Source organism: Carcharhinus amblyrhynchos, chromosome 7 (genome assembly GCF_965287045.1).
Source record: "Carcharhinus amblyrhynchos chromosome 7, sCarAmb.v2.hapA, whole genome shotgun sequence".
Lineage (NCBI taxonomy): Eukaryota > Metazoa > Chordata > Chondrichthyes > Carcharhiniformes > Carcharhinidae > Carcharhinus > Carcharhinus amblyrhynchos.
This window is the reverse complement of record NC_137330.1, coordinates 63,577,232-63,602,551: the sequence shown is the minus strand read 5'-3', so window position 1 is coordinate 63,602,551 and position 25,320 is coordinate 63,577,232. Positions and strand designations below refer to the sequence as shown.

At 40.9% G+C, this 25,320-nt stretch overlaps 1 protein-coding gene across 9 annotated transcripts in view; it reads right to left on the bottom strand.

The window, feature by feature from the left end:
* ptprk (protein tyrosine phosphatase receptor type K) overlaps positions 1 to 25,320 on the bottom strand; it is a 610,212-nt gene that overhangs the window by 187,348 nt on the left and 397,544 nt on the right. For all 9 annotated transcript variants that reach the window (XM_080192477.1, XM_080192478.1, XM_080192479.1 and 6 more), the window contains exon 8: positions 1,639 to 1,938. In XM_080192477.1, coding sequence (XP_080048603.1) covers positions 1,639 to 1,938 — 300 coding nt within the window. The remainder of the gene's footprint in view (positions 1 to 1,638; positions 1,939 to 25,320) is intronic.

The window sequence follows — 25,320 nt, the reverse complement described above, 5'->3', positions numbered from 1 at the left end:
AAATGGAAAGAAATTGTTCAGTAAGGACTGGGGCGCGATTCTCTAATCTTGTCTGCGCCCGCCCCGCTGCAAGTGAGACTGGAGAATTCGGCGTTCCAGAAAAACTCAATTAACTTTCAGCAGCACCGGAGAATTCCAGCCGTAAATGAGGATGAAAGTTTTTGGCTACGGTCTGTAACGCAAGTTGGCTGCTGGTGAGGTTCATCTGAGACTGTCATGATGGCCAAATGAACCTGGAACCATGCAGAAACTATGATGCCTCAGAGAAAGGTTGGCCAATTTGTGCAGATAATGAGTGCAATGAATGTCAGTCTGAGATCCGGTGAGAGTGAACATTAACGATACACTGTCACCACATCAATGCACTGCAACCAAGGTTCTAACATGGTGAACAACTGCAGATCACTGAGGTGAACCACCAAATTAGCTTGTTTACATAAGTATGCCACTTTCAGGAACTATGTAAAAACAGAATGGATTGCAACTTCATCACTAGTTAAAGCATCAACTGTAATGAAAGGTTAACATTTGCAAATGATTACTGCTCCTCATATACCATTCTCCTTTTTCAAAATCATCTTTAGTCTCATCAAAAAAATGCATTTGATTCATCAGTCCTCGCAAACTATTGCCTCATCTCCACCCTACCTTGGAGCATATTGTCACTTTCTAGATTCATGCCCATCTCTTCCTTATTTACATGCTCAGCTCTCTTCAATCAGTTTCCATCTCAACCCATAGCACAGAAACGACTCCAACAAACATGACCAACAACATTCATCATTGGCGTCATGGGATATACTTTCTCCGTCACGCCTTTGCTTCTTGTGAGAAAGCTGATCACAACATCTTGCTCAAAAGCCTCTCTGTTGTTTAACTCAGCGCAACGGCCCTCATTCAGTTTCACTCATCTATCTGATTGTACCAGAGCCTATCCACTGTTTATGTGCTAGCAGATAAATTAAATGACATGCCGTCTTGAATAGACCACAATTTTCTTCAGCTGAACTTTGGGAAGATTGAAGTCCTTTTTAATCTGGGCCAAAAGCTCTGCACACTTGCCACCAATCATACTGCTTCCTCAATTGCTGGACTTATCCTATTCAAGCTTGAATTCAACCACATGATCTCCATAATACTGCCCACTCCTATCTGAGCTCAACTCCCAGCTGCTTAAGTGCATTTCCTCACCTTTGTCACCTCCAGAATCACCTAATACGCCAATGCTCTTGCAGCCAATCTCTAACCTCCAGAAAACACCAACACTCTTGTTATTTCTTTTTACACAGCCTTGAAGTATCATGAAACATTTTTCTTCAACACTAAAGATGGATCAAAAATTCCAGAACTCTAGCACAAATGTATTTTTAAATACAGCCAATCTGATACTCGCCCCTGACCTTAATAGTGCCCCAGGAAATCGAACTTGCATAAACATGCCTGCAATTGATCACATCCGCACAATTTATGTTAAAGATGCCATCCTTTTTCTAACCAAGATGCATTTTGCAGAGTGCTGTAAAAGCTGCACCAATAAATGAATGCATTTCCTAATTCATAGAACATAAGTGAAAGTTTGCATTATGAAAACAAATTTTGCACTGTAATCATGGCAACCACATGAAATATAATAATTACCATCTTCATCTGTTTGAATGACAACCTCTTCACTCTCCTTTCTTCCTTCTGGATTTGTCAGAATCATCTTGATACTGATGTTTGTGTAAGGTGGCAGGTGTTGAATAATAAGCTGAGGTGCTTTTTGATCCATTTCCATGCACTCTGCTTTGCTTTGGTTGTGGCCGAAGTAATGGTAGCACACAGTGACGTTGAATGTATGACACCGTGTGACATTGTAGCCCAAAGACTCCAATTCAACAGCAAGCTGTCTGGCATGTATCTCTGCAATTCTCAGGCTTTTTGGTGACCTCATTGGTTCTATTCAGGAAAAAGAAGAGACAATTTTAAAAGTGGTAGACTGACATAAATTAAAATATTTCCACTACTACTGTAACGTCTAACATACGATTTAACTGGCAAACATAAAAAACCTTAATCCTAGAAGCTGCTGAAGAAAGTCTTCTCCAAGAATCTCAGCAACTTGCTTGCACCCATTACAAAAACAGGAAAATACAAGGAAGTAACTTACCTAAAGGGAAATGTATAAATCGTAGAAATTATTCTTTCATCTGGCCTTTCCAGCACACAATGGTTTTAACAGACCTTCTAACCTTGTGTAAGCATGCTCCCCATGAATGTAACTTCCCACTGGACTGCCAGATTGAAGAATTACTATTATTGCATTTGAATATCTCATTAACAGACTGCAGTGACTTTGAAATTTGGAATTGTACAGCTAAACAGAACAGGGTGGAATCAAGAATCAAGCCCAAAGTGTACTTCAATGCAATTTCATTGTAGAACCAGCGTCATTAAGTCAAAGAAGAATGAAGGGGTTAAAATCACTGAGGACAGCAGATTTTCCCTAAGAAATTTGTCGTGAAGTTTCTGTAAAGTTCCCAGAGTTGCAGATGGGCTACACAAACATGCTGAAACAGGGACAAGAGAATGAGAACTTTGATCAACCACAAGGAGAAAAGCCATAATAACCAAGGTTTAGTCTGCAGGTGTGGATGTTTGGAGGAGGCGGCACGGTAGCACAGTGGTTAGCACTGCTGCTTCACAGTTCCAGGGACCTGGGTTTGATTTCCGGCTTGGGTCACTGTCTGTGTGGAGTTTGCACATTTTCCTTGTGTGTGCATGGGTTTCCTCGGGTGCTCCGGTTTCCTCCCACAGTCCAAAGATGTGCGGGTTAGGTTGATTGGCTATGCTAAATTGACCGTAGATGCATAGGTTAGAGAGGATTAATGGGTAAAATATGTAGCGATTGGGGGTAGGGCCTAGGTGTGATTGTGGTCAGTGCAGACTCAATGGGCCGAAAGTCCTCTCTCTGTACTGTAGGGTTTCTATAATCTATGATTCTATGATGTAGCCATATAGATGTGCTTCACTGGTAATTGAATATTACAAGGAGACAAGTGCTTAGAGGTTGTAATTGGTTAAGTATATTTACCCACCATAATAATTAGTAATTAGAACTACCAGCTGTAATTGGGTATCAATGGTATCAGAACAAATGTATATTTGTGATTGATATATGCAAATGATTGGTAAGAAAAGCAAAGACATAATTACAATGGCAAAGAGAATGCATCATACAGGACATCCATATGTCACTTCGTGGAGGGAGACTTTCCTACTATACCTTAAATAAAGGTTAATTTAAACTCCAAAAACCTTCATCTGGTCTCTCAAGGGGAAAGAAGTTTGAGATAACTCAATGATGGGTAAAGTTCCCTAACAAAGAACTGGGCACAACTATTGCATTTTCTTTCCTGTTCAATACATTTGTGTAAACATTTTGTTTGTGATTTCTTTGCAGCACTTCTATAATGGGCAATGCTATTTGAGTGCAGCTGCTACCCCATGTGCTGCTTGCATTTTCTGTCCCCAGCATTATTTTCTGCTTTGATATTATGTTGAAATTTCAGCTATCATAAAGGAAACTTGTGCTTTTTGAAGGTTAAGCAACACAACCCTTGAACACTGCTTCAGGAATTCCTTATGGTATTGCCTCTGGCCGAAACATCTTTAGCACCTTCACCAATGTCCTTCCCTCCAAAATGATGTCAGAAGTGGAAGCATTTCTGAATGACTCCATAATGTCCCATACTACTTGCAATTCCTTGGATGCAGAAGAGAACAATGACCTTCAATGACAGGTCATGGCTCACATGCAGTGATGTCAGGACAATATTCAGGGTAGGGCAAGATGGCAGGTAATATTCATACCAAACAAGGACTCAACTAGACATGGCTTTAGATGGTGTAGACCTGCCTGGCATCTACAACTGTCACCCCACCCCGCCCCATTCACCTTCACCACCACCAACCCCACCCCACCCCCCCCACCCCAGTCTTGACCTTGCAGGCTGGAAAAAGCAGAACATCTCATGCCAGTGAACATGCTTTGTCGCACTACTGAACATGTTTTATCTGTTGCTATGTATCGCAAGGCTGTCAAAACCAGATGCTCTTATTTGCCTTTAGTCAGAACGTAAGAAACTTAAAAATACAAAACTGAAACGAATTCCTAGATTCGTGCCTAAGAAAAGTTGAAACCAACACATTTATTTTTCTGTGCGAGATTGCCAGAGTTAATAAGTGAATGGGCTATACTCCTCCATTTGCATTCAATCCACAGGCATATTTAGTATGGATATATGCCTCAAACAGTATGGGATTTCTGATCAAGTCAGGCAAGAAGTTAGTTTTGCTTAAATGAAGATGCATATCATTCAGAAAATTAGCAGCAGGTCTGGGAATATTCCATGTATGCCAGCTGATTTCAGATGCTTGTAAACACAGTTGCATCCTGCTAGCATGGTGATGGCCAGATGTCAGCTAATAGTGTGATGTCAACTAAAAATCTGCATCTGCCTATAATTCAGGGGAAAATGGATGACTTTTTAATGGAAATGTGTCAAAGTGGTACTGAATACATTAGAGCTTTTATGGAGAAGAATAGCAGTGTAATGAAAATGATAAACAATAATTAATAATTTGCGTCAGTTTTGTAAGTGGCAGTTAAGTTGCACAATTAGTGTAATTAGTACCCAGTATGGCTAGCTGGCATGATAGATCACAATCCAGATTTTGTTGACTCTTTTCTAGTATGATGTATAGGGCAATTTAGCAGCCTTGAACATTTCACATGCAACAGCTGTGGCAGCCTCATGCTAGGTCTTTGGCATCTGTCAGCACAGTTTCAAAATGTTTAACGTTGATGGTGCTTTCAATTTGATTTTTTTCCCCCTTCAGAGCTAATGAATCCTGCTGAAGTATATATTAGTATGCTAGAGGCATATTATAAAAATACTTTGAAACTTGACGGAAATTAACTTAAAAAGTGGTAGCTTCCATATAGTTTCAAAAAAAATCACAACCATACTCCCATGTTTACTACAACGTTAGTGCACTCAGATACCATCTTCAAAGGGACTTCTACATTAAAGGGACCCCGTTGTCAGGAAATTGTTCAATTTTCTAATGCTACCTTATTGGATAGACAACATTTCATAAGTGGCAAACTCACATGTGCCTCAGAGAAATTACTTCTGTGAGAGTAACTTGAAAATTCTAGGCACTTATTTTTAAGCAGTCAAGCTATTTGGATGTAGTAAATGTTCAATCATTGTGTTGTACAGTATTTTCACTATGACTTTTCATTTCTGTATTTCATTTTTACTACAAATAAATTTGGACTCACATTACTGTCATTGACAAAAATATTACATGCACACCAAAATTATGGTTCCTGCAGTATCTCATCCTTTTCTTGGAAAGGTGGTGATACAAAACATTTAATTTTGATACCTGAAGGTTATTTAACTTAGCACATGATGACATGGACAGCAACATTTTGAATGAACTGAAGTGATGCTTGTGCAAGGTTACAACAATGCATCCCAGTCCATCACGCAAACCAGCCTCTCATCCGTTGGCTGTGTCTACACTTCCTGTTGCTTCGGAAAAGCAGCCACATAATTAAGGACCCCACACACCCCTGACATACTTCCTTCCACCTTCTTCCATTGGGAAAAAGATTCAAAAGTCTGAGATTACACACCAAGAACAGTTTCCTTCCTGCTACCATCAGACTTTTGAATAGGCCTACCATATATTATTAAGTTGATCTTTCTCTTCACCTTAGTTATGATTTTAACATAACATTCTGCACTCTCCTTTCCTTATCCCATATGTACGCTATGCATGATATGCTTCGTCTGATTAGCATGCAAGAAAACAATTTTTACTGTATAGCAACACGTGATAATAATAAATCAAATCAAATCAACATCTAGGCCAACTAGGAATGTGGAGGCGATATTGAACATCAAGGTTATAAACCACATACACTTCAGTTTTAACATGTTGGAAAGGGTTGTTGGGGAGGTTGTAAAAAACGTAAAAGTTGGGGCTATTATAAAATTAAGAAAGTGGTTCTGGTGAAATGGTGAAAGAAACTGACCTTCGAAGGTATGCTATGGTTCTACATTTCAAGCTAGACACTGGTGGCAGACTATAAGTTTCAGAATCATAGCGGAGTTAAATTAATCTGACGGGTTGGCTTCAAGTTTGACAATATTGCAATGGGGGTACCTTTGGCTTATCCAGCTCCTGATGTCAATAGGTAAAGTGGAGAATGTAGCAAAAGGTTTCTCAATAGATAGGGGAGACAAATAGGTAGAATAGGTGACAGCAGATGAAACGTGGGAGCTAATTCTACACTTCCTGCCAATGTCACCAAAAATGTAATATTTCAGCAAGCATCGTTTAAGGCTGTGCCAAATAGGAGGAGTTGCAGAAGTTTCTTGAACTAAGCAAAACACTGACATTACATTCGTTAGAACCACAGCTACTTTATCATTGTCTCAGGCCATCAGAATTTTACTCTGATTATTTGCAGTATTTTTGCTGCAATTATTGTATATTAACATGATGAGCAACCAAAGTCCACAGTGCCATGTCAGACTGAAGGAATGTTACTCAAATTTTCTCAGGAAAGGAAGAGAAAATTCCTTGGATTTGCAAACAAAACTCCAACAATAACCTTCATTTTAATAGTTAACATCCTGAAGTACATTATAATTTTTGAGTTTTCCTGTCACCCTTCTATTAAATTGTTAACAGTTTGAACTAATGCCTTAAGTATTACTGCCTGCTATTACTTCAACTGGGAGCAATTAATCTTACCGGTGTGTTTTTTTATAATTCGTTTATGGGATGTAGGCAAGTGCTAGAAAGGTCAGTATTGTTGGCATAATCCATTTACTTGCAGAGATACAAATTACAAGTATGCACTTTCTCTCACTCAGCAACCAGTTTCACTTTGTTCCATTTACTGGGGCCCAAATAAGCCTACAGTTAACAACCATCACCTGCGTACAATTCATTTCCAAAACGAAATGTATATGCATGACCAAAATTTGAAAACAAATTAAATCAAAATTCTCCACAATCTATACAAAGTATTAGAACATCAGGGTGTCCCTCCTTTCACGTCCCCTAACAATTTCTTCATAAATGCACTCTTTTTGCAAAACAATTCAAAATTCCTTTGCCCTGCATTTATTTCAAGCCAGCTCGTTCAAGAGGTAACCTTTTCTCACTCATATTTTTAATAGAATGTAATTATATCACAATGAACAATTATCTATATAAAAGTCTATTAGCTGGCACTAAAAATGAAAACATCACAGATTGAATCCAATTACAAGTTATTTATTTCCTTAAGGATGAAACAAGTTTCTAACCACCATAAATCAGATGAACTACAGTGGGATCAAAGGAAATCTAGCCTGGGTGAAATGGATCCGGAGATCGACAAGAAAAAGCTGTATTAGAGCAACAGGTGTCTTTAAGATGACGGTTCAGGCACAGGGAGCTAAATTTCAACAAGGTGAAAGGCAATGGAAACAAAAGTAAGGCTCATTGCATGTTGAGGGAGATGGGGAATATGATGAAACAAAAACAAAAGGTGATGCGTGAAGCATATCTGGTGAATTCATCACCAAGAACAGGGCCAAATAGAATGTGCTAAGAGGGGACTTGAAGTGGACAATGTGGCTGATCAAGGCAGATTATGACAATACAATGGCAGATAAAATAAAAAGGAAACCCAAATTCTTCTAGTGGCTTGTAAATAGTAAACGTGCAGTTGGGGATAGTATGAGGCCTACTTGAGATAATAGCAGCTCAGATTAAGACTAGGATAGTATTTTGCATTGGTGATTTTTAAGGAAGAGGATGCTGATATAATAATCGGTCGAAGAGGAAATGTTAGAGATAACGGATGGGATGAAAACGATAGGAAGATGTTCTGGAAAGGAAGGCTATGTTGCCTGATCCAAAAAGATTGCATCCTACATTGCTATAGGAAGTGAAAGTGGAAATAGCATAAGGACTGGCCATAATTTTATAACTTGCCCAAGATGCAGGGAGGAGACAGAGCATTGGAGTACAGTTGCAAATGCAATATCCTTAACAAGAAAGGTCATCTATAGGCCAATTCTTTTAACATCAGTGGCAAATAAGGTTTGACAAACAATTATGAGGCATTTGGAGAGATTTGAGTTAATCAAGGAGAACCAGCATGGACTATAAAGGGTCCTGCTTTGACTAACTGAATTTCTTGATGAAGAAACAAAGAAGGTTGACAAAAGGGAAGCAATGGATATTGTCTCTATGTATTTTTTCCGAAAGCCTCTGACAAAGTATCACATAAAAGACTGGTTAATAAAATTGAGGCTTTTGAAATAGGACAGTCAACTTCAGCTTGGATAAAAAGTTAGTTTTTTGTTCATAAACCGTCAGCTGTAGCGAATGGTTGTTTTTCAGACTGGAGGAAATTAGAATGTGGTGCTCCCCAAAGGTTGGGGCGTCAACCATTATTTTTGGTATATAGATTAGTTACTTTGATGTTGGAGTACAGAATAAAAAGCATTCACCATTCACACCAAACTTGGCTGTGTGGCCAACAGTGAGGATGATATCAAAGGACTGCTAGAAGAATGAGCAGAGAAATTTAATACAAAGAAATATGAAGTGATGTTTTCTGGTAGAAGGGATAGGCAATATAGACATAGTGGCATTGTTCTAATATGCAGGGGAAGGCACACCTCTATGTGGATAGATTTTTGAAGGTGACAGGACATATTGATATATAGGACCTTGGGATTCATAAATAGAGGTGTGAATTTAAAAAAATGGGGAAGTTGTGAATCTTTCTAAAGATCTTACCTGATCACAAGTGAAGTATGGCATCCAGTTCTGGTCACTGTACTTTTGAAAAAATGTCCTCAAGATGATGTAGAGGAGATTCACCACTTGGCGTTTATTGGTAGGGGGATTGAATTTAGGAGTCGCAGCGTCATGATGCAACTGTACACAACTCTGGTGCGGCCGCACTTGGAGTATTGTGTGCAGTTCTGGTCCCCACATTACAGGAAGGATGTAGAGGCATTGGAGAGGGTGCAGAGAAGGTTTACCAGGATTTTGCCTGGTATGGAGGGGAGATCCTATGAGGAGAGACTGAGAGATTTGGGGTTGTTTTCGCTGGAAAGAAGGCAGCTAAGAGGGGACCTTATTGAAACATATAAGATGATTAGAGGTTTAGACAGGGTGGATAGTGATAGCCTTTTTCCTAGGATGGAGAAAGCTAGCACGAGGGGGCACGGCTTTAAATTAAGGGGGGGTAGTTATAGGACTGATGTCAGGGGTAGGTTCTTTACCCAGAGGGTGGTGAGGGACTGGAATGCCCTGCCAGCTGCAGTTGTAAATGCGCCTAGTTTGGGGGCGTTTAAGAAATCTGTGGATAGGTTTATGGACGAAATGGGATTGGTTTAGATTAGTGGGTTAGTGTTTTTTTTTAAAAAGCTGGTCGGCGCAACATCGTGGGCCGAAGGGCCTGTTCTGCGCTGTAATGTTCTATGTTCTATGTTTGCAGGGATAAGGGAATTTAGCGGCAAGGTTGGGGGTGGAGAAGCTGGGGTTGTTCTCCTTGGAGCAAACGAGATTAAAGAGGTGATTTGATGAGAGTTGTTCAATTTCATGACAGTTGTAGATGGAGTAGATAAAAGAAACACTGTTTCCATTAGCTGATAGTAAAAGATTAGGGGGGCACAGATTTCAGGTTTTGGGCAAGAGTTGCAAAAGGTATAAAGAAGAATTTTTTTCCTATTGTGACAATATGTGGAACCGTCTGCCAACGAGGTGGTAGAAATGGAGATGATAAAGGATTTCAAATGAAATTAGATAGACACTTGAGGGAAATAAGCTCACAGAGCAAGAGAATGAGAGCGGCGGAATGGGACAAATTAAACTGACAGAGCTGGCATGGGTTCGATGAGATAAAAACTTCTTTATCTGTTGTTATGACACTATAACAATCAAAGGGTTTGCTATCCCCAGTCTGCCCAGTACAATGGGTACTGAATCTCACTTGACAAACAGAATCACCTATCAGCTCTCTCTAAAAGAGCCCATTTTTCTAGCAGCAAGAGGACCTTAAAACTACACTTTACTTTTCTTAGCTTCCCAAGTTAAAGGACATTTCCCACCCTCACCCCATGGAAATGTGCTGAAACCTGCTGTTAACTGAATATTAATTGTATTTAATTGTATGCAGGTGTTGAGAATGAATTTGAAATTCACTTGGGTCCGTATGGAGAAAAGATTTCATTTTTAACCTGTCCCATTCTATCCCATTGCTTCTGGACTTCTAAAAATGACACAGCCTAACAGGGCAATGTTGAATAAAAGCAGGAACAGGTGAGCAGGGGAAAGACTTGATGCCTGGCAGCCTCAGGCATGTTGCCTCGGAGCCCTTTCTCCCCACTGTTCAGGATAGATAGACTGATCGCTATCAGGATCTCACAGCTGCTGTGAAAAACGGCAGCCTTTCTGTTTCCAGGTTCCTAGGGTTTCAGAGCTGTAGTACCGCAGGGTGCTGTCAAATCTTTCCCTTACTGACATCCAAGTTGCAATCTGTGATTCTGCAGATGAAGTGCGTTTTTACTGGAAGGTGATATTTCACCTCATCCAGTCGCTCATTTCTGGTCTCTCTCTGCCAGCTGGACTCCAATTCTTCAGCATCAAAAGCAGTCACAATGTTCAAACGTTAGCATCAGTGTGAACAATTAGTTAACCTCTTGGTCATCACCACAACTTACTTTTTAACAAGTACCTAACAGCTATGCAGCGGCCCATTTTTGTTCTAATTTGTCCTTGAAGCATTTTAAAGCCTGCTATCTCCACAGACTTTTCATTCCCCACCCAAATGCCAATTTCTTGGTCTTTGGGCATTTAATGTGATAGAAGTCTATTTAAGCAAGGCTAGGGCCTACTGTCAATGCACTCAAATTGGCAGCATTGACAAATTTGTATCAAGGGCCAACTTGCAATCACGTCTGACTTAATCACTCATTTTTGTAGTTTCCAAACCTTTTTTGCTCACATCTTTCAGTCTTGGGATCGTTGGGAGACTGAATGTAAACCTGGAGATGGGTTTTGGAAGCTTGCAGAAGCTCTCACACAACAATTCCTTGGGAATTGTCTGGAAAGTTTGAACTTTGGATGGGCAATTCCCCTGATCTCCAAGCCCCTTCAAAAAGATCTCCAACAGAGCCTAAGACTTACGACAGTTCCGGTTTACTTAATGGACAAGTTGCCCAGGCAACGTCAGATAGAAAAATTCTAGTCCAACTCCTGAGTAACTACAAAACTGATCTCTCTGAACTCCTCCCTCAACCCCCCAACTACCCTCTTCGATCCCCAACATTCTTCTCTGACCTGACAGGCAACCCCACCTGACAACTACTCCCAATTCACATATCCACTCTGTCCACCTGCCCATCCTACTCACCTACCACCCTACCCACCTGCCCAGCCACACCTCCACACATACACTCATTCACGAACACGCTCAAAAGCTGTATAAAATGTCCCAAAGGTTTTCTGTGCAAGTGAGCACTTACCAAATAAAGCAGCTAATGCCATAAGGGCATATGGTTTGCCTTTCTCACAACTATCCAGCACCATGAGGAAGACGTTCAGTGGGAGACTAGTCCGTATTTGTTAAAAAGCCTGGATTTGAAGACCCAGCCGGAAATGCAGAGCTCCACTGTGGCACAGAAAAATCGGAGCGCAGCAGCAGCAGCAATCTGACGATAATTGCTGCTTCTCTTAAGATTTGGGCCATTATATTCAACGTCAGCAATTAAATAATTCATTTAAAGCATAACTAAGGCTAAATTAAACCAAAGACAGGGTGACACAAAGCTGTGTTACTGATCATTAGGTAAAAGTGTAATAATGAAAGGGAGATAACTGTGGTCTATTGCTTTCACATGGGTGACTTTATTGATTATGAAGGAAAGGACTTTGGTTGTTATCTTAATGACTTATTCCACCTTGGCAAAACTGCATGTTGGAAAACTTAATTGCCTTTAATCAAATAAAATTACCCAGCGTAACAGTGGAGCTTTTCCTTCAAGACTTAAACTAGTTTCCAATTGTATCTTCAGTATATTTATGCTCAGGTTGTTAAAATAACTGAGAAGTAATGCTGGATCTTACGGACAGACAGTAAACTAATGGTACACACTCATTTTTTTATATTTAAATACACATGGTCAATTTTAATTTAACTCAGCCAGTATGAAAGCAAAGGAATTGATATCAACAGAAAGTGACAGAGCACAAAACAGGTCTTGATCCAACCTAATGAATTTGTTACTGGGCAGGATGGGCTCAATTTATCATCTATATACTTTATATTATGGTATTTTATTTGAATTAAATAATTTTATTGAACTGTAGATCTTTGTAACTGTTCATAAGCATCAAATGTTGTAAAATAATCCAGTACAGTACACTCTTACACAGCCATCAAAACATATGAAAAGCGGACACATTTATTTATTAATAATTTATTAATGTGTTAGTTCAAATCTGATTAATAAATGCTCTTTAAATCAGGCCATGCATCACATGAGCTCCACCTATGGCACATTCACCTTCAATTCCACACATTTGTTTTATATGTTCTTATAAATATTCTTTGTAAAAGTAATATTCTACTATGAATGAAACACACTGTAATTAACATTGGGTATGATATCCATTCAGTAGCCAGACCCACATATGCACATGCTACTTATTTAGTTGTTGCCTTGACAAAACTATCACTTTAAATTGGTCTCCAATCAATATCTTTTATTCATAGAACATTTCCCTGGAACCAGTTTAATTTGGAAAGCTTCAATATACAGCATACAAAATATACAGTATATCTGCAGCAAATACCACATTTTAATTAGTCTACAAGTCTCAATATGCCATAAACATTGCCACACAAAGCTGTAAACAGGGGAGCAACATGCCCAGACAAGTTACAAGCAAGAAAGAGCAGAAGCTCAGATGGCACAGGATGGAATTTGATAGCCTACGGTTATACTTTCTAACAACTTAAATTGATTACACTAGTATGGATGGGAGAGCAATGGCAAGTTATCAAATTACTTGGATGCAATTTGCCTGTGAATCACAGCCAAAATCAAAAGCAAATGAACATTTAACATCTCAACTGGGGAGTCTATTGGTTTCTACACAAATACATAAAATCATCCAAATATTTAGTGATACAGCACTAATGTATCTTCTTTATGAGAAAAGGAAAAATATAATCTGGACAGTTCCAGAATCTGCACTGTCACTGCAGCAAAACTTTATTTGCTAATGAATATTTCCGATCAGTGTATTCGGAAATGGAATTAATATTACAGTAGTCCATGATCATGATGTATTTGGAAGTAATATTTAGGAAAAATATGCTCATTACTTTCAAACACAAGATTTCTTTCCAGGAATTTTATTTACTGGCAACTGAAATTTCCTGTGACCTATTTCAACATTGCTCTGAAGCTCCACTCTTTGGCCCTCATTCTAACTAATTAGAGAGCAACTCGCAGTGAATAGTAAGACATCAATGCCAGCAGTAAGAATGTATGGTTGGAGAATTTGATCCCCAATGAAAACATTCAAATCGGAGTATTTAATCCATGATAAAACAAATTCTACCTTCAAGCTTTTAAAAAGCTAAAAAGGGTATATCAGCACATTTTACAAAGAAACTTTACAAAGGTTTAACCGGCTGTAAACAAAAACGTTAAACACCTTTTAGGCAAAAATATTGGATTCAATGATACTCTGATGATACAACATACTTCATTAATTCAGTCAGCTAGAAGTTGATACTTTTAACAGAGATATGTTAATGTTTAGCAGAAAACTGTCAAAGCATAGATTGTTTAGTTGGTGTAGTGGCATGGTACTAATCAGTAGCCTACAGAGATAGGATTACCTTTACTCTTTTTAAATACTGTGCAGTATTATTTATCGTGTTTGCTCTGTGTTGATTTAACGGTTTGTGCGCCTGTCACACACAATCAATAGCTGCGAAAGCTGACATTACGTTCATAGATTAGTCTGAGGGATTCTTCTATGGTAAATTCAGTTCATTTTAAAAGCTTAGTGCCTGAAACCCCTGATGCACTGAGTTTAAATTAAAAGAAGATATATGGTGTCCAAGGAGAAGGGAGAGCAGTGAGATTATGCGGAATGACCTCTTTTAACTTGTGCCTCCAAGTGAATGACACGCATGCTGATTTCAAAATGTAATTGACGTGCCAAGTGTCATTAAAATAAAAAAAAAGCAAGTCAGCTGCAAGAAAAAGGATGAAAGAGAACTGGTACACCAAGTAGTAGTCACCCAAGCCAGTTGTCACAGGATGTACACCACTAAAATTTGCACAAATGACTGTATCATATGAGATAGACTGGCACAGTCCTGCCTCTAATCCTCACAGCACCACACACTGATTAAACCCCTGTGGCTCTTTGACCTGTCATGTGTCACTTTTAATACTTCATAAACAGTCACAAAACACATCAAATTTATCACAAATTGTAACAACTGCCAGCACTGAGCATGAAAGAGAATACCATGCAGTAAGAGAAAATAGCTTCCACAATGAACTCTGCTCAAAGTAAATTTCCAGAGCAAAGTCCTGATTAATGTCACTCCTAAACCGTTTGCAGATTTTCACGCATGTTTGCAAAAGTGATGTAAAAAGTAAATGTGGAGCAGTTATTAAACAGAAGATAAATGACTTGAAAGGTCAATATTTTTTAATAACTGAATGTGTCTCCAACATTGCACTACTACAATAGTGATTAAACTTTGAGAGACCATAACTTGATGTACATAGTTCTCCAAATGATATTTAGTTCTTTCTAATTGTTGGATAGTTAATATTGGCATATCATTGGATGATAGATGAAGTTAAGAATGCATAAGGAATGTAGGATTTGCTGAAGGAAGCTCTGCAGAACAGAGGTGAGAAGCTCAGAGTATGGTATGGTACATGATCTGGGGTGTGCGCACAGGGAACTGAGCCATAGCAGGTACACTTGGTTTCAGGTAGATTGGGGCTCACAACAGAAAATAATTTCTCGAACTTTGTGCCCCGAATGAACTCTGCATCACCAAATGTTCTTTCAGGGCAATCATTACCACCATTTTGTTGTAACTCAAGATTTGGCAATTGGCACCAGATTGACCAGATCATCATAAAATACAATCTGCTCAGTGTTTTCCACACCCACAAATACATTGTGCAGGCCGCTGCCTTATTAGCGAAGGTGTAACTGCAAATGTTTCAAAGCTCCAAACATGGCAGCTCACACACACATTCCTGAAATTAAGCCAAATGCCAACATTTTGCATTGAGCGATTAGAGCCAATAAAGGCTTACCAGGAAATGCTGATGTTCAGCATTGCTGAAGATTAGAAGTTGCTGGCTTTAATCATTCATGAAACAGAAGCAGCAACATTTGGTAAAGGTGAAACCTAAAACAAAGACTGGTTTGAGACCTACTCAACAGAGATGACATCTATTATCGAACCAGAAAGCAAAGCTGATCTGATGCACAACATAAAGCCAACAATATATGACTTGAAGATAACCAACACATTCATGCAAAGGGCAAGGAAATGCTACACAATAAGCACTTAATCAGCTAATCTTAAGAAATCCAAACTTCCTCTGATAACAGAAAGCTACAAGCGATGTATAAAAGACTTAGTCCTACAATCACCAATATTTACCCCTGAAATGAGCAGAGATGAAATATTCACTGACAGAAATAAACATCAAGTTTAACACTACTGTGAAGTATACTCCCATGAGATGGACATCTCTCAGTTTGTATCAGAAGCCCCCTCCATCTCTCTACACCCCCTCCTCCACCGCCTCCGTTTCTGCCAGGGATCCCAATCATCAGCTTGTAATCCCTAGCCTCCCTACTCTTAGACCCCTTACATTTACCTTGTCTTCTGCATGTACATTGTTACTTTATGATTCTAATGCTGAAGAAAGATCCTACTTTGAAATGGTGTTGGTAGCTTTTGTAAATTCTCTCAACCTTCCCACACACTGATGGACTTTCCTCTGTTTCTGTAGCTAATTCATTCTGGAACAGGTTGCTAGTCTGTCACAAGGGACTTGGAGCTTGAGAGGCACCAGGCCACATTGCGCGCACACGCACACACACAACTGAGCATGGCCAATCCACCATGAAATCCATGCAGATATGGGGTCATTTGGCCCATTGTGTCTACATTGGATCGCCATAGGAGCAATTTACCTAATGCCATTCTGCGGCCTTTACTTCCTAGTCCTGAATATTCTTCACTTTCATGTAACAATCCAATTCCCTCTTGGGTGCCTCAATTGAATGTTCCCTTATCACACTCTTAGATAGTGCATTCTAGATCCTAGCCACTTGCTGCATGAAAAAAGTTTTGCTCCATGTTTCTTTTGCCAATCAGCTTAGATTCATGCCCTGTTGGTCTTGATCCTTCCACAATGGGAATGTTTTCCCCATCTTACCTTGAACAGACCCATCATGATTTTGACTACCCTCTGTCAAATCTCCTCTCAACCTTCTCTTCCCAAGTAAAACAGTCCCAACTTCTTCAATCTACAGAGGTAACTGAAGTCCCTCGTTCTAGAAATAATTCTTTACACTTGAATGCTATCACACCTTTCCTACAGTGTGGTGTCCGGAACTGGATGCAATAATCCAGTTGAGGCTGGACCAGCGTTCTGTACAAGTTCAACATAACATACTTGCTTTCATACACCTGGACTCTACTAATAAAGCACAGGATTGCTCTATGGTTTATTAACCACACTCTCAAACTGGCCTGCTGCCTTAAATAATTTATGCATTTATTTACCAAGGTCCCTCTTCTCCTTTTAAAATTATACCTTTTTTTATTGTCTCTCTGCATTCTTCCACCCAAACTGAATTACTTCATATTTATCTGCTTCCACCAACAGGTTTATATCCTTTTCAAGTGCTTCACTATCCTCCTCTCAGTTCACAATGCTTCCAAGTTTCACATCATTTACACATTTTGAAACTATGTCTAGGTTTACGCTATTAATAGACATCAGGAAGAGCAAGGATCCCAACACTAAACCCTGAAACTCCAGACAAACATTTGTCCAGTCAAAAAAAAATCCATGAACCATTTCTGTTTCCTATCACTCAGCCAACTTAGTGTCCTTGCTTTTGCTACCCCTTTTATTTGATGAGTTATAACTTTAACAAATCTGTTACGCAGCACCCCATCAAATGCCTTCTGAAACTCCACATACACCATATCAACAGGATTATCCTCATCAACCCTCTCCGTTGCCTCTTAAAAAAACTTCTAGCAATTTGGTCCCTAACTGACCTGTCTGGTAGGTTTTAAGACAGGCCTTTCACCATAGTTCTGCACGATTCATTGTGGGATATGTGGTAAGACACAGGACAGTGAAAAATAATAACTACACTGTTGAGAAATGAGGCAAGAGATAGGACAGGATATCAGTATTTATAATGCTATTTGACTGTGCCTTAGGGCCATTGTGACAGACTCAGCTTTTAAACCAGAGTATTGCTTTGGTGTGAATGTATACTTCATTTATGTAGCTGACTGAAAAATCTTCCATTGGGGATTTGTCCAATCCTGTCTGAACTTACATTACAGTAAGCAGTCTCACAGCACCAGGTTAAAGTCCAACAAGTTTATTTGGTACTAAAAGCCACTAGCTTTCGGGGTTTGCCCCTTTGTCAGGTGAGTGAGAGTTCTGATCACAAATAGGGCATATAAAAGCACACACAGTTTATAGAATACTGATTAGAATGAGAGTCTTTACAGCTAATCAAGTCTTAAAGGTGCAGACAATGTGAGTGGAGATAGCATTAAGCCTAAGTTAAAGAGATGTGTATTGTCTCCAGACAGGACAGTAATTGGGATGTTACAAGCCCAGGTAAGTCAGAGGCTACAGATAGCGTGTCATGAACCCAAGATCCCAGTTGAGGCCATCCTCATATGTGCGGAACTTGGCTATCAGTTTGTGCTCAGCGACTCCGCGCTGTCGTATGTCGTGAAGGTCGCCTTGGAGAACGTTTACCCGAAGATCAAAGGCCAAATACCCGCAACCGCTGAAGTGTTCACCGACAGGAAGGGAGCAGCCTTGCCTGGTGACTGTCAAGCGGTGTTCATTCATCCGTTGTCTGCATGGTCTCCCCAATGTCCCATTGATGAAGACTTCTTACTGTGTTTACCTCAGTCCAATGCCAGCATCTCACATCATGAACTTATATTACCCAATGTTGACAGCGCTGAAATAGTTAACTGGCAGGTACATGAGTCGTCAAAGTTTGTGGTCAACCCTTGATAGACTAACCAGTTAATTATTTTGTTAACATAATTGTACGCACATGCATGCCACTCAAATGTTAGCTGCTCACTTATGTGTAGAGCACCTGCACTAACATAAGCATGAAAAGCACCATAGTCACAGCATTTGGAGATGAGTGAACACATAAATTATCATTCAAAGCAGAGATGAACAAATAAGCTTCCGTTTAGAGAATTAATTTGATCCCTTCCAGTTTTTCTCCCCCACACTTGAGCGAACCAATGAACCCCTGCGTCCCGCCATCTGCACACATTTTAATTGGGCTACTTCCGTAATTTCCTGCTGAAAATGAAATACTGGCACTCAGAGTTTAATCTTGCAGCTCAATAGCATTGCATTTCGGAAAAGAACCATTAGTGATAATTCTGATTATGCATCCACTACAATTATCATCACTGTTACTTTACATTGGGAAAAAAAGTTAAGTCTTCACTACAACGATCACCACTCATTAACTGAGGTTTCTCTATGCAGTTTAAGAGATGGAACTCAAAATGCAATCCACAGGTAACTTTCACTCCACTCATTCCTGCAATATCTCACAGGTACCCTTCACATAAGTGAAGGGGTCTCTCATAGCCCAGACAAATCCATAATACATAAGAACATAAGAACATAAGAAATAGGAGCAGGAGTAGGCCATCTAGCCCTTCGAGCCTGCCCCGCCATTCAGTACGATCATGGCTGATCTGTCGTGGCTCAGTTCCACTTTCCCGCCCTCTCCCCATAACCCTTAATCCCCTCTCTTATCAAGAACCCATCAACCTGCTTCTTAAAAATATTTAGCGAGGCAGCCTCCACCACTTCAACGGGCAGAGAATTCCAGAGATTCACCACCCTTTGAGTGAAGAAGTTCCTCCTCAACTCCGTTCTAAACCGCCTCCCCTTTATCTTGAGGCTGTGCCCCCTAGTCCTACTGTCTTTTTTGAGCGGGAAGAGTCTCTCCACCTCTATCCTATCCATCCCATTCATCATCTTATACGTCTCAATGAGATCTCCCCTCATTCTTCTAAACTCTAACGAGTACAAGCCTAGTTTATTCAGCCTCTCCTCATAGCTCAATCCCCTCAACTCCGGTATCAGCCTAGTAAACCTCCTCTGCACTCCCTCCAGGGCCAAAATATCCTTGCGCAGGTGCGGTGCCCAAAACTGCACACAGTACTCCAGCTGCGGCCTCACCAATGCCCTATACAGCTGCAGCAAGACCTCCCTACTTTTATATTCAATCCCCCTCGCTATGAAGGCCAACATCCCATTCGCCTTCCTGACCACCTGCTGCACCTGCAAGTTGGGTTTTTGCGACTCATGCACAAGGACCCCGAGGTCCCTCTGCACCGTCGCCTGCTGCAGTTTTTCGCCACGTAAGTAATAGTCCTTCCTACCATTCTTCCTACCAAAGTGGACCACCTCACACTTGCCAACATTAAATTCCATTTGCCATTTCCTGGCCCATTCGCCCAGCCTATCTAGATCCTTCTGCAGACTCTCCACACCCTCCGCACAATTTGCCTTTCCCCCAATCTTGGTGTCATCAGCAAATTTCGACACCCTGCACTCGGTTCCCTCCTCCAGATCATCTATATAAATGGTAAATAGCTGAGGCCCCAGCACCGACCCCTGGGGCACTCCACTAGTCACCATCCGCCAATCCGAATAGCACCCATTGACCCCCACTCTCTGCCTCCTATTTGACAACCAATCCTCTATCCACGCTAACACCCTACCCCCAACTCCATGTCCCCTGACCTTCTGCAATAACCTCTTGTGAGGTACCTTGTCAAACGCCTTCTGAAAATCCAGAAAGACCACATCCACCGGCTCTCCTCTATCCACTGCCCTAGACACATCCTCATAGAACTCCAGTAAATTTGTCAGACACGACTTCCCTCTAATGAAACCGTGTTGCGTCTGCCCTATCAAGCAATTCCCTTCAAGATGCCTCGCAATTTCCTCCTTAATGACGGATTCCAACATTTTACCTACCACAGACGTTAAACTAACCGGCCTATAATTCCCTGCCTTTTGCCTGGCACCCTTCTTAAACAACGGCGTAACATTAGCCGTTTTCCAATCTTCCGGCACTTCCCCGGAATCCAGCGACGTCTGGAAAATAACCACCAAGGCATCCACTATCACCTCCGCCATTTCTTTCAGAACCCTCGGATGCATTCCATCCGGTCCTGGGGACTTGTCCACAATCAGCCCCTCCAGTCTGTCGAGCACCACCTCTCTAGTAACAGTAATGTCATTAAGACCCTCCAGTCCTACCACCTTTCCATCGCTAACACCCGGCAAATTATTCACGTCCTCCTCCGTGAAGACAGAAACAAAAAAGTTATTCAATACCTTAGCCATATCCCCATCCCCTACCACTAGGTCCCCTTTCTCATCCTCTAAAGGACCAACGTTCACCCTAGCCAGCCTCTTCCTTTTTATATATTTATAAAAACTCTTGCTATCCTTTTTTATATTAAGCGCTAGCCCAGCTTCATAGCTTCTCCTACCCTCCTTTATCAACTTCTTTGTCAATCTTTGTTGACATTTAAACCTTTCCCAATCCTCTTCTCGCCCACTGCTCTTAGCTACTCTAAATTCCTCCGCTTTTAATTTAACACTTTCCTTCACCTCCTTCGTTATCCACGGCTTATTACCTCTCCTCCTACTGTCCTTTTTGATCCAATTGGGTATAACCCTTTTCAAGATAGAATTCACTTGGTGAGCGACTGCAAAAATGGCCTAAAATCAATGTTTCAGTTGACATGTTCTTAAAGTATGAATTAAACCCGTGCTTATCAACTCAATTGGTACTTCCAAGTCATCTAGGTTAACCAACATAGGTTAGCCTGAACAAACATCAGCCAATGTCTCAAGAGGCTATTTGCAAACAGAACAATCACAGTTCAAGCCAAAGGTTTCATTGTCATCATCACCCTGAGAAATGTGTTGGTGAAAAAAATTACGAAGTCTGAGATCACACATGTACCTTACTATGAAATAGATCATCTCTCACAGCATAATACAGATTCTGCCTAAACTAAGATTTAAGGTAAAAACAATTTTTGGATTACTAGTATGATCTGACATTACTTCCTAAATTCCTATCTTATCCTATGTTCTTGAGAATTTTTAGGTTTGTGGCTAAATATACACTTCAGACAGTGCATCTTGTGATCTTTTGGGGTGATGTATTCTTAACTCTTATTCCACCACTCCCTTAGCCTCCTGAGCTCAAGGGAATTTAACACATATGATCAAGGAGCAGGAGTGCTAAAGAGAAAGAGAAACAGGACAAGAATAAAAGAAAGAATAGTAAAATACAAAAATGGTAGACAGGGTAATCAAGGGCAAAAGGCAAATAGGACCACAGTACAAAGAAAATACAGGATGATTAAAATTGGCAAACAGGCAAGCCTTATGCTTTGTATCTTAATGCATGAAGCATTCAGAGTAAGCTAACCAACTGACAGCACAAATCGAGGTAAACAGATATGATTTCATTGCCATGACGGAGACAAGGTTAATAGGAGATTAAAACTGGGAGCTCAATACCCAGGGATATTTGATGTTTTGGAAAGACAGGAAGGAAGGAAAAAGTAACAGGGTAGCACTCTTAATAAGAGATTACAAGGTCAGTTACAAGAGGTGATCCAGGTTTGGATGATGTGGAGCTCATTTGGGTGAAGATAATACAGCAAGGGAAAGACGACATTGGTAGGAAGAGTGTATAGATCCCCAAACAGTAGCCACACTGTAGGAAAGAGTATAATTCAACAAATGATAGGAGCATGTAAAAAAAAAAGGGCAATAATTTATGGGTCACTTTAATCTTCATGTTGATTGGGTTAATAAAGTTGGAAAGGGTAGCTATGACAACAAAATCAGAGAGTACATGATGGGTAGTTCCCTACAGCAATGTGCCATGGAGCCAACTAAAACGGACCATCTTGCATCTAGTGAAGAAGTAGGTTTAGTAAATGACTTTAACCGTAAAAGATCCCCCAGGAAATGGTGATCGTAACATGAAAGAATTTAATATTCAGTTTGAGAGTGAGAAACTTGGGTCAGAAACAACTGTGTTTAACTTAAATAAAGAGAATCACAATGAAATGAGGATAGAATTAGCTGAAGTGGATTGAGTGGGTAGATTAGCAGGAAAGACAGTAAGCAAGCAGTGGCAGACTTTACAGGAATTAATTCATGATTCTCAGCAAAAATATATCCCAGTAAGCAGGAAAGATTTTAAGAAGGGGATAAACCAACCATGGCTAACCAAGTCAAGTATTAAGTTGAAAGAAAGAGTGTACAATGAGGTAAAAGTCAGTGATAGCCTCAAAGACTGGGATAAATTCAGAATCCAGCAAAAGGACTAAAAGATGAGAAAAAAAATATAAACTACATGCTGAGAGTGTGTTGGCCCTCATGGGAGCAACCAGAAGGATTAATCTCAGAATAAAGGGGTGCCAATTTAAGACCGAGATGAGGAGGAATTTCTTCTCTTAGAGGGCCCAGTGTCTTTGGAACTCCTTGCCACAGAGAACTGCAGAGGCAGTGCCCTTGTGTATTTTTTAAGGCTGAGATAGACAGATTTGCGATCAGTAAGGAAATCAGTGATTACAGAGAAAGGGCAAGAAAGTGGACATGAGGGACACTGGATTAGCCGTGATCCTACTGAATGGTGCAGCAAGCACGAGGAACTGAACTGCCTACTCCTTTTCCTATGGTATTATTATGCCTTAGTGTCAACCGATATGTAGATTAGGTGGATTATCCATTGTAAATGTGGCTAAGAGTAGTGGGCGAGAAGAGGACTGGGAGAGGTTTAAATATCAACAAGGAATGACAAAGAAGTTGATAAAGAAGGGTAGGATCAACTATGAAGCTGGGCTAGCGCTTAATATAAAAAAGGATAGTAAGAGTTTTTATAAATATATAAAAAGGAAGAGGCTGACTAGGGTGAACGTTGGACCCTTCGAGGATGAGGGGGGGGGCTTAGTGGTAGGGGATGGGGAAATGGCTGAGGCCTTGAATAACTTCTTTGTTTCGGTCTTCACGAAGGAGGACATGAATAGTTTGCTGGGTGTTAGCGATGGAAAGATGGCAGGAGTGGAGAGCCTGAATGACATTATTGTTACTAGAGAGGCAGTGCTCGACAGACTGGAGGGATTGATTGTGGACAAGTCCCCATGACCGGATGGAATGCATCCAAGGGTTCTGAAACAAATGGCGGAGGTGATAGTGGATGCCTTGATGATTATTTTCCAAACTTCGCTGGATTCCAGGGAAGTGCCGGAAGATTGGAAAACGGCTAATGTTACGCCGTTGTTTAAGGGTAGCAGGCAAAAGGCAGGGAATTATAGGCTGGTTAGTTTAACGTCTGTTGTAGGAAAAATGCTTGAATCCGTAATCAAGGAGAAAATAGCGAGGCATCTTGAGGACAATTGTTTGATAGAGCAGACGCAGCACGGTTTCGTTAAGGGGAAGTCGTGTCTGACAAATTTACTGGAGTTCTATGAAGATGTGTCTAGGGCAGTGGATAGAGGAGAGCCGGTAGATGTGGTGTTTCTTGATTTTCAGAAGGCGTTTGATAAGGTGCCGCACAAGAGTTTTTACAGAAGGTCAGGGGGCATGGAGTTGGGGGTAGGGTGTTAGCGTGGATAGGGGATTGGCTGTCAAATAGGAGGCAGAGAGTGGGGGTCAATGGGTGCTATTCGGATTGGCAGTTGGTGACTAGTGGAGTGCCCCAGGGGTCGGTGCTGGGGCCTCAGCTATTTACCATTTATACAGATGATCTGGAGGAGGGAACCGAGTGTATGGTGTCGAAATTTGCTGATAACACCAAGATTGGTGGAGCGGCAAATTGTGCGGAGGGTGTGGAGAGCCTGCAGAAGGATCTAGATAGGCTGGGCGAATGGGCCAGGAACTGGCAAATGGAATTTAATGTTGGCAAGTGTGAAGTTCTCCACTTTGGTAGGAATAATGGTAGGAAGGGCTATTACTTACGCGGTGAAAAACTGCAGCATGCGATGGTGCAGAGAGACCTCGGGGTCCTTGTGCATGAGTCGCAAAAACCCAGCTTGCAGGTGCAGCAGGTGGTCAGGAAGGCAAATGGGATGCTGGCCTTCATAGCGAGAGGGATTGAATACAAAAGTAGGGAGGTCTTGCTGCAACTGTACAGGGCACTGGTGAGGCCGCAGCTGGAGTACTGTACGCAGTTTTGGTCGTCGCACTTAAGCAAGGATATTTTGGCCTTGGAGGGAGTGCAGAGGAGGTTCACTAGGCTGATAACGAAGTTGAGGGGGTTGAGCTATGAGGAGAGGCTGGATAAACTAGGCTTGTACTCGTTAGAGTTTAGAAGAATGAGGGGAGATCTCATTGAGACATATAAGATGATGAATGGGATGGATAGGATAGAGGTGGAGAGGCTCTTCCCGCTCAGAAAGGACAGTAGGACTGGAGGGCACAGCCTCAAGATTGGGGGGGGGGGGGGGGGGGGGGGGGGGCAGTTTAGACGGAACTTCATCAAAGGGTGGTGAATCTCTGGAATTCTCTGCCCGTTGAAGTGCTGGAGGCTGCCTCGCTATATATATTTAAGACGCTGGTAGATAGGTTTTTGATAGGCAAGGGGATTAAGGGTTATGGGGAGAAGGCGGGAAAGTGGAACTGAGACATGACAAATCAGCCATGATCTTATTGAATGGCAGGGCAGGCTCGAAGGGCTAGATGGCCTACTCCTGCTCCTATTTCTTATGATCTTAAATGTGTGGGGTTACCGGAAATATGGCACAGGGATGGGCTTCCTGTATTATGGTATCATGGGTCAGTTAAACCACCTATCCTGTAGCTACCACTCTCATTCAAACAAGCTGAAAACCACTCA